Source organism: Haliotis rufescens, unplaced genomic scaffold, assembly GCF_023055435.1.
Source record: "Haliotis rufescens isolate VD_foot unplaced genomic scaffold, xgHalRufe1.0.p SCAF_3, whole genome shotgun sequence".
Classification (NCBI taxonomy): Eukaryota; Metazoa; Mollusca; class Gastropoda; order Lepetellida; family Haliotidae; genus Haliotis; species Haliotis rufescens.
In genome coordinates, this window is record NW_025964001.1 from 9,380,437 (window position 1) to 9,402,595 (window position 22,159).

The following is a 22,159-nucleotide window of genomic DNA, read 5'->3' on the forward strand; positions in this document are numbered from 1 at the left end:
GCTTTCCGGAAGGAAACTGACATGTAATTCACTACTGTTATGATTGACAGTCGTGTGGTAATCTGCCACCCCATTGGCTGTATTTGGAGAGGGATAATTTACATGAGAAATATCAATGTAATGTGCACAGTGCATTCGGCAGACGTGTGCAGACACACTGGAAAGTTGTTTGGACAGTCGTATCTTATTATCCTGCAAAAGTCTGATATTAAGAAGTATAATGACAATAAAAAGACTTTGCATTTCCGCTGGGCAGGGCTGGGGGAAATCTTTGCATAATGGAGTGTTCCATATTTGAATTGAGTCCCAGTGATGGCCTATACTTTTGTATCATTGCGCCTCTTTGCGACATTTAAAAAATACCATATTTTCTATAAAATATAGCGTGTGATGGCGACTAACATAATAGACAAAGCATTGAAACAATATGCAGTGACACAGCTGGCCATGGAGGCATGCTCAATGCGGAAACCCATTGGAACTACATTTTTCTTGCGCGGATGATAGAAAGTAGTGCTTCGTCCCATTTCCTGTCTTGTGGAAAAATCGTCGAGAGAGAAAATTTCTAGTTTATACTGTATTCTGTATACATAATCGAAGAATTCAACAGAAAAATGACCTGGAGAAGATGACAGAAGAACAACTAAAAAAGTAAGTGACATATATTTAAGTTTGATGTGCTGCCTCGCTTTGTCCTATGGGCTGAGTAAACTGGGCAGGGTGAAAGAATTTGTGGTTCAACATGGATGCCTCCTACCCAGCACGCCAAGCCAAGCGGCATTGATGAGGGTAGACCCATGTAAATACAGTATAAACTCTATTTCCTCGACACACGGACACAAGAAACTTTGTATTTAATAGTTTAGGTGTACAGTGAACGTTTTTACAATGTGCTAGTTAGTCCGAGACGTCTGATTGTGAGGCGAGTTGACACGGGATGGTTGCACGAATCCGAGACCTCTGTTTAGCCCTAGCAATTCATTCATAAAAGACTGTGAATGACGGTACGGGCCAGGGCTGGGCGGAAAGGACTAATGTTGTCGGTCAGTCCTTGTTAGCGGCATAGGGAATTCATTAAATCATTCCCGCTCCTAATTGTTCTTTTTAATGGTCGGTCGATGGTGTAATTATGTACATTTTAATAATTTGACACTGGTGAAGACAATGGTACGTGGATGCAGTTTGTGACTGTTGTCTTGTTTTCTCTCATCCCTATATGAATCATGAATGAACTTGGTTGGATGCTATCTATGGGCTTGTCTGAACACTTCCCGTGTCCATGTTTGATATATATATTGAAACAGGATTTCATATCTAGACATGCGGTTATTTCATTCATGAACGGGAAAACAGGAAGTTGTGCGGTTCCTGGCAAATAGAATATTCCTTGCGATGCTGATAATTTTCCTATGACATAACAGTTTCTTTGAAAGAAATATTATCCTTTCCAAGTATTATTTATATTTGAGATGAATCCTTTCTTTTTGATAAATATTCATCAATAACTTAATTTACCTGGATATTTCAAGTCATGAAATTAAATATGCATAACTAAAATTATTTCATCAAATTGTTATAGTATTTTCAGTGCACTGTAATTCTCAAATATTTGTGTTTAATCATACAAAATATTATACGTTAAATTTCTATGTTCATTACCTGAATGAAATATATATACATTATACATTATTTATCAAAGTAAGAGTGATCCGTCTATTTAACTAACAAAATGACAACAGTCTGGCTGACAATTAGTGATGCCGCATGGCAGGAGGGGAGAAACATGTTGAATAATTGGTTGCTACATTTTCAATTAATGCATGGCAGTAGACAGAGGCTGGTTCTAGATGTGTATTCTGTATAATGATTGTGTAGAAATTCTAGCAATAACAAAACCACATGATCACAATAATGTCCATCCTTGACATTGAATGAATGGGCTGAATATTAACAATACTGTGTATAGAGATGTTAAATTGGGTCATTGCAGTATTGGTTGTTATGTCCAGGTTAAAAAGGAACATTTTCCACAAAGTATAACTATTACAAGCATATCTGTTAAGTTTATTTGTGTCAGTTTGTGAAGTAATAATGTTGAACACAATGTGAACTTAAAATATCCTTGTATTTTATTTACCAACATTGTTCAGCTATGAATGTACAATGTTTCATTCAGGGGCAAACAGTAAAAGATTTCGATATGTTATTGTTTTATAATAACCCATTACTGAATTATTTGGTCTGTCATAGCTTCTAAATATTTTAATATTTCATGTCGATGAGAAATTGAAACATTCAGTCAGTGTTATTTTAAAAATTTGGACAAATGTTGATGTAATATTAATTATTATTTTGCACAATACTTGCAATAGCCTGCCTCGTACTCTTGATACCTGATATGACTTACGGATGTTAAAGTGGACATATAAATATGTGTTTAAAATATTGTAACAAATGTTAATGTTTTGGCTAAAACATTTGAATTTAATTTTAATATAGAATATTTTGTATCCTGCACAGTGTAAATCACATATTTACCAGTGATTACATTAATCTTGAGTTTAAATGCATATAGGTTCTCGGGATAACTTAAAGAGCTACCTAAAACATTCAACATGGTTATGTTAGATTTTAATTTTCCATATGAATAAATCTATTTGCAGGTCAGTGGTGTAAGCCTGATATAATGAATAGTCCAATGTCTTTATTGTGCAACTTCCCTATCACTGCCATTAAATATTGATAAAGTCAGGGCAACATGCTTTAGTACATGAGTTAAAAATATAATAATGAACATGGCACTGTCCCTTGGTGTTAAAATGACACATGACACAGACAATGTGTCTTATATGTACAGTACTTTATCATTTTGACCCACAACCCATGCTTGCCGTAAAAGCCGACTATGCTTGTCGTAGGAGGCGACTAACAGGATCGGGTGGTCAGGCTCGCTGATTTGGTTGATGCATGTCATCATATCCCAATTGTGTGGATCGATGCTCATGGGGTCAATCACTGGATTGTCGGGTCAAGACTCGATTATTTACAGACTGCCGTCATATAGCTGGCATATTTCTGAGTGAGGCGTCAAACCACAAACGAAAACTTTATCATTCAGTATTTGAAATTTGAAATTAAGAATGAAGGGGTCCTTGTCATGACCCTCATGTTTTGAATAAAATTTTATTCTAGTCAGTGACAAAAAAACCATTTATGACTACTAGCCCGAACATGGCTTTTAGCATCTCTTCTTTAGATTCTAGGTTTATTATATAGACTATTATTAGTTGAGCTTACTAGACCGTTCCAAATTATGCTAGACCTGGGCTTCATACTAGTGGCAAGTAAAGATTTGCGTTAGAATTTGCTGCCAGCAGCCCATGCTTGTCTCAAGATGTGTCAACCATGATCAGGTGGTCAGGCTCGCTGACTTGGTGGATGTGTGTCATCGTATCCCAGTTGCACAGAATGATGCTCATGATGTCAGTCACTGGATTGTCTGGTCCAGTTTCGATTATTTACTGACAGCCATCATGCAGCTGGAAGACTGCTATGTGCGGCATTAAAAACAAACAAGTTGGATTTCCGCCTGTTGATTACCAAAGGGTTGTATTATGCAGGGTTAGAATTCTACAGAGTTGCAGTCTACGGTATGGTAAGAGTGGCAGTCGACAAGTAAATGTAGCCAGTCCTCTCTAAATTTTACTTGCAGACTTATTGTATATTTCGCACCCAGTTATGATTCAAACAATTTTGAAAATGTCAGGCTGTTTTGGATTTGAATTGAAGTATTGATAAATAAAATAAAATATATCAGTGCATCTGTTAGCGATACCATAGAAACTATTTTAGATCACACAAACTATATTTCAGGCTGCGTCAACCATGGAAGCAACCTTATTTATCATTTTGACATGTACTAGTTCCCGTATATCACTGTATAAGGCGACGTTTTCGTTTGTAGAATTAGGGGGTTTCAAGGTGGGGTCACCCGGTGCACAGGGTAGACAACTTTTGATGTTATTTTTTCCCCCAACACAAAGACAATACTGTGAGCATGTTACACTGGAAATACCATGTCAACAAATCTGTATTGAAGTACGCAAATTAGTCTTGTAATTACACTGTCTGGTTATAAAGTGTTCATTGTATATCTGGGCTTACGGTCCCTTTGACAATCTCGAGCGTGGGAGCATTGACTGTGATTGGTCAAATTATTCCAAACGTAAACATATCTGGCAATTGCAATCAGTTGCACCCAAGTGCTACCCTTATGGTTATGAATTTATTTCGAACATTTATAGGAAAGCTGCAACTAAAGTAACATGATGTTGGAATATTTTTATCCAGATAAAATAATAGTTTCAGATACAAATCAGATCATTGTATCAAAATTCTTCACATGCTACACTGCAGTACATACCCCTACCAAACCTACACTACAGTATCTACACTGCAGTGCATCCCCCTACAGTATCTACACTACAGTATCTACACTACAGTATCTACACCACAGTACCCACACTACAGCATCTACACTACAGTATCTACACTACAGCATCTACACTACAGTATCTACACTGCAGTGCATCCCCCCACAATACCTACACTACAGTATCTACACTACAGCATCTACACTACAGTATCTACACAACAGTATCTACACTGCAGTGCATCCCCCTACAATACCTACACTACAGTATCTACACTACAGCATCTACACTACAGTATCTACACAACAGTATCTACACTGCAGTGCATCCCCCTACAATACCTACACTACAGTATCTACACTACAGTATCTACACCACAGTACCCACACTACAGCATCTACACTACAGTATCTACACTACAGTATCTACACTGCAGTGCATCCCCTACAGTATCTACACTGCAGTGCATCCCCTACAGTATCTACATTACAGTACCTACACTACAGTATCTACACTACAGTATCTACACTACAGCATCTACACTACAGTATCTACACAACAGCATCTACACTACAGTATCTACACAACAGCATCTACACTACAGTATCTACACTGCAGTGCATCCCCTACAGTATCTACACTGCAGTACATCCCCTACAGTACCTACTCTATAGTATGTACACTACAGTATCTACACTGCAGTGCATCCCCTACAGTACCTACTCTATAGTATCTACACTACAGTATCTACACTGCAGTGCATCCCCTACATTATCTACACTACAGTACCCACACCACAGTACCTACACTACAGTATCTACACTGCAGTGCATCCCCTACAGTACCTACTCTATAGTATCTACACTACAGTATCTACACTGCAGTGCATCCCCTACAGTACCTACTCTATAGTATCTACACTACAGTATCTACACTGCAGTGCATCCCCTACAGTATCTACACTACAGTACCAACACCACAGTACCTACACTACAGTATCTACACTGCAGTGCATCCCCTACAGTACCTACTCTATAGTATCTACACTACAGTATCTACACTGCAGTGCATCCCCTACAGTACCTACTCTACAGTATCTACACTACAGTATCTACACTACAGTATCTACACTACAGTATCTACACTGCAGTGCATCCCCTACAGTATCTACACTACAGTACCCACACCACAGTACCAACACTACAGTATCTACACTGCAGTGCATCCCCTACAGTATCTACACTACAGTACCCACACCACAGTACCTACACTATAGTATCTACACTGCAGTGCATCCCCTACAGTATCTACTCTACAGTACATCCCCTACAGTACCTACACTACAGTATCTACTCTACAGTACATCCCCTACAGTACCTACACTACAGTACATCCCCTACAGTACCTACACTACAGTACATCCCCTACAGTACCTACACTACAGTACATCCCCTACAGTATCTACACTGCAGTGCATCCCCTACAGTACCTTCACTACAGTACCCACACCACAGTACCTACACTACAGTATCTACACTACAGTACATCCCCTACAGTATCTACACTGCAGTGCATCCCCTACAGTATCTACCCTACAGTACCCACACCACAGTACCTACACTATAGTATCTACACCACAGTCACTACACTACAGTATCTACACTACAGTATCTACACTGCAGTGCATCCCCTACAGTATCTACACTACAGTACCCACACCACAGTACCTACACTGCAGTTACGTCCCTTACAGTATCTACACTGCAGTGCATCCCCCCACAGTATCTACACTACAGTACCTACACCACAGTACCTACACCACAGTACCTACACTACAGTATCTACACCACAGTACCTACACTACAGTATCTTCACTGCAGTGCAGCCCCTTACAGTATCTACACTACAGTATCTACACTACAGTATCTACACTACAGTATCTACACCACAGTCACTACACTACAGTATCTACACTACAGCATCTACACTACAGTATCTACTCTGCAGTGCATCCCCTACAGTACCTACACTACAGTACCCACACCACAGTATCTACACTACAGTATCTATACTACAGTGCATCCCCTACAGTATCTACACTACAGTACCCACACCACAGTACCTACACTACAGTATCTACACTGCAGTGCATCCCCTACAGTATCTTCACTACAGTACCCACACCACAGTACCTACACTATAGTATCTACACTACAGTATCTACACTGCAGTGCATCCCCTACAGTATCTACACTGCAGTGCATCCCCCTACAGTATCTACACTACAGTACCTACACCACAGTACCTACACTACAGTATCTACACTACAGTATCTACACTACAGTATCTACACCACAGTCACTACACTACAGTATCTACACCACAGTACCTACACTACAGTATCTACACTGCAGTGCAGCCCCCTACAGTATCTACACTACAGTATCCACACTACAGTATCTACACCACAGTCACTACACTACAGTATCTACACTACAGTATCTACACAACAGCATCTACACTGCAGTGCATCCCCCTACAGTATCTACACTACAGTACTACACTTCAGTACTACACTACAGTACTGCACTTGGTTGGTGGGTTGGTTTGTTTGTTGTTTTACGCCGCACTCAGCAATATTCCAGCTATATCACAGTGGTCTGTAAAAAATCAAGTCTGGACCAGACAATCCAGTGATAGATATCATACTACACTATGACAATACCTCCACTACAGTATTACCCTTGACCCACACTTACTTCAATATAGTACATGAAGCATGAAGATACAAATCTTACAGGATGGTTCCTTCACTACAGTACCTTCCCTACTCTACCGTAGTTACACCACAACACATTTTACTTATATCTTGATCACACTATACACAACTGGTTTGCCTGGTCCAGAGTCAATTATTTCACTGAGCTGTTGGGATGTAACTTTTATATTTGCTTACCTCATACACCTACATGTCGAGCACACCATACCAAGACAGCTGTGTTTATGTCATACAAATACATGGTTCAACACTTCACATTGATTCATGGTGTACACTATCATATGCACACTTGTAAGTTTATGGGGCCGACACCATTGTTTAAACAGAATGGATATCAACGAGAATGGGAGCTTTCCTTGGGCTATTTGTGCAAGTAGGCATTCCATGTTAATTTCTATTCCCTTAGACATATTAAACTGAAAAATGTTCAGTGTGGGAGTACATGACAAGGGCAGACAACTCGAAATACACTTTTTGAATGAAATGTATGTTTGAAATCCAAATCATATCAGTTTGAAACCTGAGATCATTGATTTCCTGATCAATACAATGATTGAAAACTGAGACCAATCAATCATCGATTTGAAGTTGATTAATTAGAAAGAAAAAAATATTTATGTGCATCATATCATGGGTTGGCTATTGTCATCACCAAAGACACAATATAATGTACCTAATATGTTTCTTCTTTCTTTACATGTTATACAGCCAGAATAATGTACGGGTGACTATTCGGACTGTTTTTACTATTGCAATAGTATGACTATAGTGTTAAACCATCTTTGCTTGATAATGGTGTTATTCCGTGTCATAGAAAAGAATGAAGAACAATGTCAATGTCTCCTTGTTGCAACTTAAAACCAAAGGGAAGTAACTCTAATCTGATGTCAAAATTCTTGCTAATCAACACACGACAGGTTTGACATTTTGAATTTTCTGAAGTATAATTTGTTTTATTGTAACTAATTGTGACTGTTGACTATCGATTGTTATGCATACTATTGAAAATACCTTTGGTACCCTTGGTATTTTGTATGGCAAACAATTGCAATACATTGATAGTTTGATATATCATTGCAACAGCATATTTCGAAGTATGTTGTGATATGTGTGTTTTTCAGTCAGTGCATTGTGACAATGTTATACTTACCATGGTGTAAACTCAAAGGGGAAATATGATTAACAAGATATTTATGTTAAGATTGAATCATGGCTGAATCGGTCATAAGGAATCCGACAATATTGTGTTGCGTCTCCACTGCTGTATTATGATGCCAATACATATGAGTGAGTGAGTATGGTTTTACTCTGCTTTTCGCAATAGTCAGGCAGTATCATAGCGGGAGGCACCAGAAATTAACATTGTACCCATGTGGAGAATTGAACCGGGACCTTCGATGTGACGAGCTGACGCTTCAACCACTAGGCTGCACCATCACCCCATACTGATACATGTCAGGCAATCATTATACCCCTGATGGATGCTCATAATATCAATCATTGAAATGTCTGAACCAGACTTGATTATTTACAGGTCGTCGTCATAGTGCTGAAATATTGCAGAGTGCAGCATTAATCAGGACACTTAAAGGGGGCACGGGTGGCCCAGTCGTCTAAGGCGCCGCGATTCGCTGTGCAGAGTTGCGTCCCTTGGGCACGCCAGAAACCTATGATTGTGGGTTCGAATCCCAGTTCGCCCCGATTATGTTTCTAGGTTTGTCAGCACCATACCTGTGTTGTGGGTTTCACCGAAGTGGTAAACGTCGACCTGCATCACTTCGGGCTCTCCTCCCACATTGAGCTGACATGCCGCGATATGACTGGAATACTGTTAAAAGCGGCGTTAAACCGAACTCACTCACTCAGGACACCTAACACTTGACACTATACCCCTAATCAACCAAATAGTATAGTGTGTATATCAGGTGTTTGTATCCTTGAAAAAATCTGTCCTTGTCACACAAGATGTGAATGATATGATTCAGTTATTCAGTTGATGATATGGGAGAAATACGTCTACATGTTTGTAACAGATAGGCTGAGCAGTTGAACTTCATTATGCTGTAACTAACCTGCTTGCATAATGCAGGCACACAACACTATGAATGAAGCTGTTAGTGGTGGCTCATTGATATCTGTAGTTTATGTTGCCTTACTTGTATCGCTTAACACTACATTAGCTTCATCGGGCTAGGATCATCGGGCAGTCCCAAATAATCAGCTGATTGGGGGCTGGTTGTTAGGGTTCCCTATTGCATGAGCATAAGTATTATTCATTACAATATTGTGATATTTACAGTCTGTACTAAAATATGTTGACCAGTCTTTTCCCTTGACATCCTTTCCAGTAGATTTTGGTGTTAATATGTGGACTTTTATTAGCTGAACCTACTTAACCAACAGTCCGAAGACTGGGTCTAGCACAATTCTGTTTAGACTAGTAAGCACAGCTAGTAATAGTCTAATAACATCAAAATCTTCAGAAAATAATGCTTATCGACAAGTTTGGGTGACAACGTTTTTAGCACAGACTGGGTACATGTCTCTGACCTGTGTCATTTGCAACTTTCCTCCCACTAAGCTTCAATGCCTTGATATACCTGAAATGCTGTTCATTGCTGTTAGAGCAAACTCATTCAATCGATGTCTGTGCCTATTGAACCATCTGAATGAACATTATGTGATATTTTGTTTGTTATGTGATGGCATCAAACTGTTCAAGCGAGACCTAAAACTAACAAGTCATTGTACTTATTGGATGTCTCTGAAGCAAGACAGGGATCTATTTTCATGACACAGTGAATTAGGACCTATGTAATTTATAACCCTGCAGGGTACAATATACAGCAATATTCCCACACCTTTATGATGATTTGTTAAAAATTCCATGAAAAATTTGAACAAATTTATGTTCATAATCATATGCTGTATTGAGTCAGAAAGTACTTTAACACAGTTTATGACTTTTATAAGGGATCATTGAAACATGCATTTAACTTCATTTATCATGAGATGTTTGTACATGAATGAACAAGTCACAATGAGCTCATGTCCTGTTTTGACGAAGGTTGTTGAAAACAGCCAACCTTTAGACCTGGAGCTACTGTAATCTGTTCTGTAGCTTCTGTCAAACTGAGAAAATGTTGATTACTCATCTCTCTAATGCCTGCATAAAAATTTGGTTTGAGTAGATTGTCTGCCTTACCTATCTGAGAGATGTGCAGTAGAAATGATTAAGACGTTTTAGATTTGGCCCCATCAAAGAACAGGAAGTCCGTCAAAATAGAATTTTCAGAAGTATTGACTTAGAATAAAATATATGTTGCTAGTGAGGCACTGTCAGGGGACATCTTTCAAGGGTAATGTTGTGCAGGCATGCTCCTGCTTTTAAACTTAGAAGTTAAATATATACATCTTTGAGACTGGTAGGAGTTGATTTTAGTTTTTATGTGATTATTCTCCCAGTGTTGGGCCCAGTTGACACTGCAATCCACAGTGCAAAGTTGCCTCCCTTAGGCATGCCAGAATACTATGTTCATAGGTTTGCTTTCCAGATTTACATGATTATGGGTCTTGGTGCTTATTGGTTCCAAAACATTGGTAAACGTCTAAGATGTGCATAACTTCGGGCTATTCACTGACATTTAAAGTTGGCACGCTTATAGAATTCAACACTGCTCCAAGTGGCGTAAAACCCCACTTTTACACTTCCTGACCACCTGTTGTGTGTAGTGGATTGAGCGCCTGGAGAGTGGAAAGTCACTGGTTTGATTCCGAGGCCTCATTATGCAAGAAGATGGTACTTGTTGTTACCCTGCCTGTTGCTTGGCATTAAAGGGATTAAGCAAAGACTGACTGGCTTGGAGTCTGTATATGTCTGAGTATCCATGTTAAACTGTGGTATGGTATCTCACCTGGCTAGCACAACAAACCCAACATTTATCTGGACTAGTACAAGCAGTCAAACACACACGTGCATGCACATTGCGATATGAGTGAAGTTATCTTGAAAGCGACATTAAACCCCATTTCACCTCACCTCACTCGCTCTCCTTCAATGCCTCTTATGTAGGGCCAGGGAATGTCGACCTCATTCTTAATGGATTCAACTGCTAAATGATATTCTTGTCAAATCTGGAAATAGGTGTAACAAAATCTATGACATGGTTTCATTTTGATACAGTGATTATGTGGTGCTGCATCCTGTATAATTTGCCCTTTGAAATACTATCAAATGCCAGCCTGTCCCATTTGTTTAAACTCAGCTTGTTTAACCACACATGGTCTGACTAGTGTCATTTGGGTTGCCAGATTTGGGTATTTTTCAATTAATATGTCACATCAATCTGTTGTTAATACTGTACCAAAATTTTCACTTGCTTAAATACGGACATTATAAAATAACAAATGATTGCTGATAGAAATACATAAGGGAAGATTTTGAACATGAAAGTGTAAGTTACAGAAGCTTCAACAAGGCATTGGGGATTTGGGATACCCTGTGTTTGTTGTAAGAGGGGACTGGATGTGTTACCTGGCTGATTGTATACCATTTGTATGCCAGTGTACCCTATACCATTTGTATGCCAGTGTACCCTGAGATGTTTTCAACAAAATAGCAGAATCACTCACACGCGGTAGCTGACATATTGTAATATAATAGAAATCAGACCAAATGTGTTTTTCCGAAGATCTGTGTAAATATGGGCTTCAGTGTGAGTTACAGATCGGTTGAACCAAGATTGTTCTGAGCGTTAGTAATAAAGTGTCTTTTTAGAGATTTCAATATACTTTCTTTGGAGGGAAATAATTGCAAATGTTTTGGTGATGAATATCTAATTTTTAATGTGGTGATAAAATACTTCCTGCACTAGCCAGTCATAAAAAGTTCAGTTTTTTCGGTTAGCCAGATAGCTAGAGGGGCACATCATTGTGGTTTATGATCTTGCAAGGCAGCAACATTTTAGGGTAGGAAATATTCATGAAGGTACTGTACCTCTCACTAAGCCAAGGATTACCCTGATATGAAACAGGTTGTACTGAAATACCACCCTCAGTAGACATGGTGGACGCTGGTTTGAGTATGCATCCACCAACACTCTTCACAGGGCAGTGGCACACAAATAGAATATACCTGCCGATTTCTGAAAGATCAGTTATAATCTCTCACTACAGTGGCTAAATGTAGAGAGGAGAGGAATACTCTTCATCCCAGACTAGGGGGAATGGGGACAGGGTGCACATTTCTTGTTTGGGCACTCAGCACAAGGTGAACGCTGGATCTGAAGGCAAGATTAGGGGACTCATCGTAAAGTGAAGGCAAGATTGTGGGACTCATTTTAAAGTGAAGGCAAGATAAGGAGACTCATCGTAAAGTGAATGCAAGATAAGGGGACTCATCGTAAAGTGAAGGCAAGATTAGGGGACTCATCGTAAAGTGAAGGCAAGATAAGGAGACTCATCGTAAAGTGAAGGCAAGATAAGGAGACTCATCGTAAAGTGAAGGCAAGATTAGGGGACTCATCGTAAATTGAAGGCAAGATTAGGGGACTCATCGTAAAGTGAAGGCAAGATTAGGGGACTCATCGTAAAGTGAAGGCAAGATTGTGGGACTCATCGTAAAGTGAAGGCAAGATTAGGGGACTCATCGTAAAGTGAAGGCAAGATAAGGAGATTCATCGTAAAGTGAAGGCAAGATAAGGAGACTCATCGTAAAGTGAAGGCAAGATTAGGGGACTCATCGTAAAGTGAAGGCAAGATTAGGGGACTCATCGTAAAGTGAAGGCAAGATTAGGGGACTCATCGTAAAGTGAAGGCAAGATTAGGGGACTCATCGTAAAGTGAAGGCAAGATTAGGGGGATTCATCAGAAGATGAAGGGGCACAGAACAAGGGGAAGCCAAGGGGGCCAGTCATGAGGTGAAGGCAAGATTGGGGGCACTTAGCGCATGGGCATGTTTAGGGCCTCTCAGCATGCAGGCAATATTGGGGGCACTCAGTCCAAGGGCAAGACTGGGGGCACACAGTCCAAGGGTAAGACTGGGGGCACACACTCCAAGGGCAAGACTGGCTGCACTCAGCCCAAGGGCAAGGTTGGGGGCATTTAGCCCAAGGGCAAGACTGGGGGCACTTAGCATGTGGGCACATTGGGGGCTTAGCACGTGGGCTCATTGGGGGCTTAGCACATGGGCATGGTTTGGGGCACTCAGCGTACAGGCGATGTTGGGCACACTCAGTCCAAGGGCAAGATTGGGTACACTCAGCACATGGGCACATTGGGGGCTTAGCACAAAGTGAAGGCAGTATTGGGGGTACTCAGCTCACTAGGGACAAGACTGGCCATATGGGTGGAAAACCACCATGGTATAGCTGAAATATTGCTGACTGTTGTATAAAACAAGAAAACCAACCAAGTGAAATGTTGTGTCAGGTAATGAATAAAAGCTTCCAGCGTGGTAAGGGGCTCGAGTATGAATCGGCCAGTAACAATTTTATAAAATCATACCTCCTGTCAATCTATCTCGTCACAACTTGCCATGCAGACACCAACTTTCACAACCAGTGTGAACATTTTTGTTTTTTTCTAAAAACCCTGTGAGTGTTATTTAGAAAGCATGATGTTACAAGGCAGGGTTAGGGTAAGTGTGGACTCAGGTTTCTCTGTCAGGATGTCCCAACCAGGTTTACATGCCAGTGTGCAGTTTGTTTACAGGCTGTCATACCCCTCTCACTGTCAGAAACTGCCTGTCCTGCCTGCCTGCTTGCCTGCCATGTGCTGCCCCTGCAGTCAGTGGTTTGGTGCTAGGTTGTCATGTGAGGGCTTACCATGACTAGATCAAGAACAATACATGGGCTAGTGTCCGACCTCTTGCTGCCAGAATAAACCTCCAACCAGATATCTTTGTACCAAGAATTTAGAAAAAGTTTTACGTAACTTTCTCTTTTGTCATGTTTCGTATTTATTCTATACTGAGCAATAGACTTCTTGCTCTCATTGTTGAAATGGCAAGGAGCATAAGGATGGTTAAAAATTATTAAGAATAAATAAGTTTTTGTTCCATACGACTTGAAAGAATGGAGGTTAATTTCTTAGGCCTTATTTTTGCACTGAAAATGCGCAGATTTCTGAACTAAATTCTTGCAGTGCTGAAATTTCTACCTACTTCAGATTGATACAGAAATTGGTTTCAGAATATATATTCTGAACATTAGGCCAGGCAATTTATTTGTTGGTGGTCGTATTTATTGTGTGAAAAATTCTGATTAGTAGGTGGAATTTCTTCACAAAGAAGGGTTCAGTATGGATCCCTGTCAGTGCATTGTGGCAGAATTTGTCCCCAGTACCCAGTGTTGGTGAGAATTATGACTAATGAGTATTGGACGGTCACAATGTGTGACCTGGCTGATTGTATGCCATTGTGCCCAATCAGACATGTTAGCCATTGGTTTACATGGCACAAACTGGATTGCTGATCGGTAGCAGTGATACAGCTGGAATATTGCTGACTGAAGTGTAGGACAACATTCACTCTCTCAGTGTGGATCAGAGAAGATACCCAAGATTCGTGAACTCAAATTGCCATAAAAACATAATATGCTGAGAGGATTAAGTAACCTATTTAGGTAAATTATTCAGTAATATACAGATAAAGTCTGAACAGTGCATTGATGGGCTAAACTGACGAGGTTTACTACAGTAAAAACACTGCATGCTGAACTGACGATGTTTACTACAGTAAAACACTACATGCTAAACTGACAATGTTTACTGCAGTAAAACACTGCATGCTAAATTGACAGGTTGACTACAGTAAAACAGTGCATGCTAAACTGATTAGGTTTACTGCAGTAAAACACTGCATGCTAAACTGACATTGTTTACTACAGTAAAACACTACATTCTAAATTGACAGGTTGACCTCAGTAAACTGCATGCTAAACTGACGAGGTTGACTGCAGTAAACTGCATGCTAAACTGACGAGGTTGACTGCAGAGAAACTGCATGCGAAATTGGCAGGTTGACTACAGCAAGAATAACTTCATGAATCATAATTTTTTTATTAAGAACACTGTCAATGTTGAATAAATAAATCTAACTTTCCTCTATACTATTACATGGGCCATTCTACTTTGTGGTCACTCAGCCATGACCAGTACAGTTCCTGATCATGGTTATATGGTTGTCCAATATGCACCACATATGCATGTTAAACCCTTTGACCACCGAAGAATTTATATTTGCGATGTCTTCTCATTGAAGCAGATGTTTTGATGTGTATAGTGCTCAACTATTTAAGATATTCTCCACTAGGATGATTAACATTTCTGCAATTAATCTTCGTCACAATCTCCAGCAATGATTAATTGAGATTTGATGGTAACATGACTGACTGATGGTGTTGCACCCAGTTTGGAACAGTGTGGGTTTTGATGCAGAGAGCGAGATGAAACGTTTAAGATCACTTCAGTCTTATTTCAGCCATGTGATGATACTTCTACATTATTTCAGCCATATGATGATTTGGTGGGTTCGTGGGTGTGGCTTTTCTTGAAAGTACTACCATATAAATATTGTGATTTTTTGTTGTTGTCATTTCTGACAAGAATTGAGGGGTAGCTGCATGCCACTTGTTCACAGTTCGTTCCTGACTGTATGTCAATATGTACGATTCTTGCACTGTCAGGAATGTCGCATAACAGATGGTATCGTGTGATAAAATCAACTTTTAAGTTAAGAGTTTAAATATATGATAATATCACATGGCACCTGCATACTGTCTTGAGTGAGTGAGTATGGTTTTACGCCGCTTTTAGCAATATTCCAGCAATATCATGGATGGGGGCACCAGAAATGGGCTTCACACATTGTACCAATGTCGGGAATCGAACCCGGGTCTTCGGCGTGATGAGCGAACGCTTAAACCTCTAGGCTCCCAGACTGCCCCCATACTGACTTGAAGTAATAATAGTGTTGAAGTCTGAGCTACGAGTACCTTGTGTGTGATGATAAAGTAAGCCTTTGTGGGACTTTGTAGGGCACCTGCAATTGACTAGAGATGGAGAAGACTGAAAAATAGTGTTGTTGTTTTGTGTTCTTGGGAGGGGACCATGAAGGAGAAAGACTTTTTTGTTTTATTTACAAAATATTAATATTTGTAAGTTTTAAGAAGAAGACTGCTGTAGCAGATTTGCTTCTTTAGGAAAGGATATGAGTTCTGATTGACAAACCTTCAGAGGGGGAAAAGGGAGGGGGAAAAGGGAGGGGGAACAAAGGAATCTATTAGAGAGAATCATCATTTTGCTGTACACTTATGGATAACTGAAGTGAATTGTTTTATAGGCATTACTTAAGTGTTCACAAAAACATTATGCAAGTGTGTTGGTTGCCCACCTGGCGTTAGTTCAAGAGTCATGGGATTTCCCCTCCACCCCAAACCACACATCTCCTCTTCCTTAGTGAACCTATAGCACTACTGCTATGTTCTGTTGCCCAAATCCTCATACCCCACCTCTGTACACCCAAAGAAATCCATCTTCTCAAGGGGACACCTCCTCCTCTTTACCCATTCCGGGTGGCCAGGCTCGCTGACTTGGTTGATGCATGTCATCGATCGCAATTGTGTGATCAATGCTCATGATATTAATCACTGGATTGTCTGGTCCAGACTCGATTATTTACAGACCGCAGTCATATAGCTGAAATATTGCTGAGTGCGACGTTAAACAACAAACCAACCACCCAACCAACCAACCCATTCAAACATGTCAATAAGTAATGGCAGACAATTCAAGTATTTTGGGGAGGGAAACAAAATATGAGGTTTATGAATATTAAACATGAGGACTGGTATCTAATTACCAAGGAATCATTTTCAGACGAGGGTTAACCTGCCAAAATCTTACAGAAGTTTGAACAGCCATCTTTCTGCCAGGTGATGAGGCAGTGTCAGATAGTGATCATGTTAGTGGGGGATGTTGAAACCAGCCTGCCCATTCACTAAAGTAAAATTTCCTCCAAGCAGCACTACTAAGCTGGCTGTGATACAAGGAGCAGTGATCTAAATATAGGTCTCCCACAGAGGAACACTTCCTTGGTTGGCAGCTGAGGGAGGCCTATTCACAAACGCTGGTGCCTGGCTTCTTGTTGAATAGCATGGTATTCCCCTGGCCTTCCCCATACCTATCCACCATTCACAGTCTCCACTATTGTACAAACTGCCCCTTGCATTTTTAGGAGTAGGATATCAGGTTATGAATGAATTATTGAACACAAGCTTCAGCTATTGTACTGTAATGGCCATATGCATGTACCCTAGGAACTAGTTCAGTTCATGGTATTGTCTACACATGTGTAGGCCTGCTGAGACTGTCGTTGGTATAAAGTATTGTACACCACTGTCAGGGATAAGTTCTACATTTCATTTGCCTTGGTATGGATAACACAGATGTCCTATAGTACATGGGGTAAACATGGTGGGCAATGAGTTTGAAATATTATGTTTGGTGATGGGGCAATATGCTGGGGAGAAGTGAAGCTCAAACCATTACTGTTCTTAGATAATAATGCTGTGCAACTTCATAGATGGTTTTAACATTATCCAAGTTCGGGATGACTTTCTGTGGAAACTACTCTCACTGCTCATGAATCATAAATTGTTTTTTCTTCAGAAGACCTGTTGAATGGATTTCTACATGTATGCATTCTATTACCATCAGGACCATCCCAGAGAAGGTTATGTTACAGTCATCCCACTTATATATATGCCCTTTATGAATAAATGATGTGTTATTTTTTGCTGACTTTCAAAATCCTACCCTTTTCTTGTGTTATCGACCCGTGAAGATCCGGGGTGGAACAGGTCTTCAGCAACCCATGCTTGGTGTAAATGGCGACTATGCTTGTCGTAAGAGGTGACTAACGGGATCGGGTGGTCAGGCCCACTGACTTGGTTGATGCATGTCATCGTATCTCAATTGCATGGATCGATGCTGATGATGTCAATCACTGGATTGTTTGGTCCAGACTCGATTATTTACAGACCGCCATCATATACCTGGAATATTGCTGAGTGCGGCGTTAAACAACAAACCAACAATCAAAATCTTGTGTTATCCCATGAGCATGAAATATAGTTGTACAACTTTTGTTAGATTGTGGGGCATGAAACATTGAAAGGTCACCAGTACCTGATGTCTATAATAACATGGCTCAAGATGGTCACAATGGCTGCCAAGTATGAATAATTACTGGTTGGCGGATCGCCAATGTAGTGAAGCTCCATGGCCTGCATCGCTTCAGGTTTTCATCAGACATTTAGCTGTCATGCTGTCCTAGAACTGTTGTACTGTTTAAAGTGACATTAAACACAACTCATTCATTCAATGGATTGTTCACACTAGTCCCACTCATTCACCCACTCTCTCACACACTGAACAAAGACTCACTCGCTTATTAATTCACCCACTCTCTCTCACACTGAATAAAGACACTCACTCACTCACTCACTCACTCACTCACTCACTCACTCACTCACTCACTCACTCACTCACTCACTCACTCACTCACTCACTCACTCAAGTAACTAATACCTGTTCTTTAACATTGAAGTTGCCCTGTGAAGATCCGGGTTAGAACAGGTCTTCAGCAACCCATGCTTTCTGTAAGAGTCGACTAACGGGATTGGGTGGTCAGGGTAGCTGACTTGGTTGATCCATGTCATTGTATCCCAGTTACGTGGATCAATGCTCATGATGTCATCACTATATTGTCTGGTCCAGATTCAATTATTTACAGATGACCGTCATATAGATGAAATATATTGCTAAGTGCAGTGTTGAACAACAAATAGGAAGGTGGTCAAGCTGTGGGACTTTGCTGGTTTGTCTGGTGGTACACCAGTTATTTACAAGTCTCTGTAATACTGCTGTTGTATGACTGACTGCTGCACAAAACAACAGATGACTGACATGGATGTCAGCACAAACACTTCCCCAAATGATCACATACATTCCAGCTATTGAAACAAAGAATTTCTACTTGCTCAAAGTGAGATCTTTTGACATGGTTAACATTGGGGAAGTTGTTTCAGACAAGTGGGCGAGTGACTAATACCTTTCCTGCTCAGCTAACGAGTCCATTATATGTGATTCCCAGCCATCTTATCATAGATACGTCCATCATTTAGTCAATCATGCAAATATCTCCTCATGATGGGCCTGAATGAAACAGTCACAGAGTGCCTACCTCAGCATCTGTTCATATTTAAGTAATTAGAACAGCCTCCCCCTTCAACCAGGGGTTAATGTATGCAGGGTATGAATGACTGTTGATAAAGTTTGTGAAGATATCTCATTTGAGTTGTGTGAGTCATCATGGACGGTTGAGAATGGCTACAACACACATGAACACTGAAGGGCTCGCCAACTCTCTACCTTCTTCTATTGTTTCTAAATAGGCTAGAGGTGTCTACAATCTGTTGTTTCTTGGTAGGCTGAAATTGTCAAGCAATCTGTTGTTCCTAGTTAGGCAAGAAGTATCTAGCAACACAAGTGTCTAACAGTGGTATAACAATACAGTATTGTGATACGAGGCCCACGATACAATACATCGATTTACAACATATGTATCGCGATACATATGATACATTACATTACAAGCTATATCAGTGTAAAAGCATGTAAGTAATAGCAGAAACTGTTTGCCAACCCACTTATGGAGATTCTCTAGGATTTCCCAGTTGGCTATAAATAGCGTAACATTCACTGTGCCCTCTAGCCTATGTGATTCTGCACTATAATATCCCATATTTGATCTATGAAATTTAGAAACCTATGATTCAGTGTTGTGATTCACCTGCAAAAAGAAAGAATATCAACTTTTGAAATTAAAGTACTGTTTCTGGATAAGTATTGTATCATACTCAGAGTATCGGGATATGAATCGTATCATACTCATAGTATCAGGATATGAATCATATCATACTCATAGTATCGGGATATGAATCGTATCATACCCATAGTATCGGGATATGAATCGTATCATACTCATAGTATCGGGATATGAATCGTATCATACCCATAGTATCGGGATATGAATCGTATCATACTCATAGTATCGGGATAAGTATTGTATCATACTCAGAGTATTGGGATAAGTATCGTATCGCAACCAAACACTATTGTTTCACCTCTAGTGTCTAACATACACAAACACACGCACATACATGCACATACATGCACACAAATGCAATATTTATGAGTTCAAGTTTTGATAGAAATAACCATGTGTATTCACTGGTCAGAAGCTCTGACTGATATTGATATATGTGATGTTTGTAATAATGTTGTGTTTCCTTTGTTTCAGTGGCGACTACCTTGTGCATGTACAAGCACAGGTTATGACCCGTGATGACTCGACTGGCGGCTGGGTGCCCATGGGAGGTGGGGGTCTTAGCAATGTTGGACTACGAAAGCTGGAATATAAATTCAATGGAGGAGGGGACAGTAAAAATGAGTACGTCATATATGGTGAAAGGATAGCCGACAACACAGTAAGTATATATGGATATATTTTTCATAGCATGTAAAATGTTTTAATTCTGATATTAATTGATGCATGGACATGTCTGGTTCCAGTGGTAAATTCCACCATGATAAAGCTGGAATATTGCTGACTGCGGCATTAATGAAAACAAAACAAATAGTTGTAAGGCATTCTCACTGGTTCCAGGTGTAAGTCGTTCCACCTGGTTCCAGGTGTAATTCGTTCCATCTGGTTCCAGTGGTATGCCGTTCCATCTGGTTCCAGTTTATGTCGTCCATCTGGTTCCAGTTGTGTCGTTCCATCTAGTTCCAGGTGTAAATTGTTTCACCTGGTTCCAGTTGTATGCCGTTCCATCTGGTTCCAGTTGTATGTTGTTCCATCTGGTTCCAGGTGTTATTCGTTCCACCTGGTTCCAGTTGTATGTCGTTCCATCTGGTTCCAGTTGTGTGTCGCTCCATCTGGTTCCACGTGTAAATTGTTCCATCTGGTTCCAGTTGTATGTCGTTCCATCTGGTTCCAGTTGTATGCTGTTCCATCTGGTTCCAGTTGTATGTCGTTCCATCTGGTTCCAGGTGCTAGTTGTTCCATTGGGTTCCATTTGTAAGCCTTATCACTGGTTCCAGTTGTAATTCATTCCATTTGGTTCCAGCTATAAGTCCAATGACAGGTTCAACTTGCTCTGTTATGTTTTTAATTGTTACGCGACGACATCTACGAGCTGCGAATGAGCTGCGAGTGCCGTAAGTCATTGTTAAATGTTGTGGTAGGTAAGTTCGTCTTTGCGCAGAGTTCACTATGTGGAATAGGCCCTGAAGTCAAATGATGACATTAGGTGCTTAGTTGCTGTGCCCTAGACCCATCACTATTGTGCAAAATAAACAAATTAGGCTGTAAACCTTGGCCATGCTCACTGTTTGCTGAGTCAGGGTAATTAATTTGAAGATTGCAAGGAAGATGGTTTAACAAGTCAGTGGGTTTGTCATAACTTGTCAATGCAATTTCAAGTTAATTTGGATGTATGAGGTGAGCTGCAACCTGTTACATGATTTTAAAAAATTAATATTGGAAATAGGCGCTTCTTCCAGACAGGTGACAAGTTTTAGTCTTTCAACAAGTAAAGTGTGTCCCAGAAAACTTAGTGTTTACATTCTCAAAGTATCAGTATCAAAATTCCTCAATCAAAACTCCCCTGACCAAAAGACGTTATTACCTGCAGGTAATGTTTTGAAGTGCAGAAGAAAAATCTGGAATTTCGATTTTATTTTAAGTTATTTTTCCATAAAATCTGTAAAACAAATAAACATTTCCTCTACAGTCTCCACCAGCCCTGCTAGCTCCCATCTCTTTTATACATGCTGTGGTCAGTGGAAGACCCCAGAAAGTCACTGGGTATCTCCAAGCCCT

At 40.2% G+C, this 22,159-nt stretch overlaps 1 protein-coding gene across 1 annotated transcript in view; it reads left to right on the forward strand.

Moving 5' to 3' along the window:
* The first annotated feature begins 515 nt into the window (after window positions 1-515).
* Window positions 516-22,159, forward strand: part of LOC124140909 (sprouty-related, EVH1 domain-containing protein 2-like) — a 38,282-nt gene continuing 16,638 nt past the window's right edge. The window contains exons 1-2 of the mRNA XM_046508736.2: window positions 516-651; window positions 20,576-20,762. Coding sequence (XP_046364692.1) covers window positions 629-651; window positions 20,576-20,762 — 210 coding nt within the window. The 5' untranslated portion in view covers window positions 516-628. The remainder of the gene's footprint in view (window positions 652-20,575; window positions 20,763-22,159) is intronic.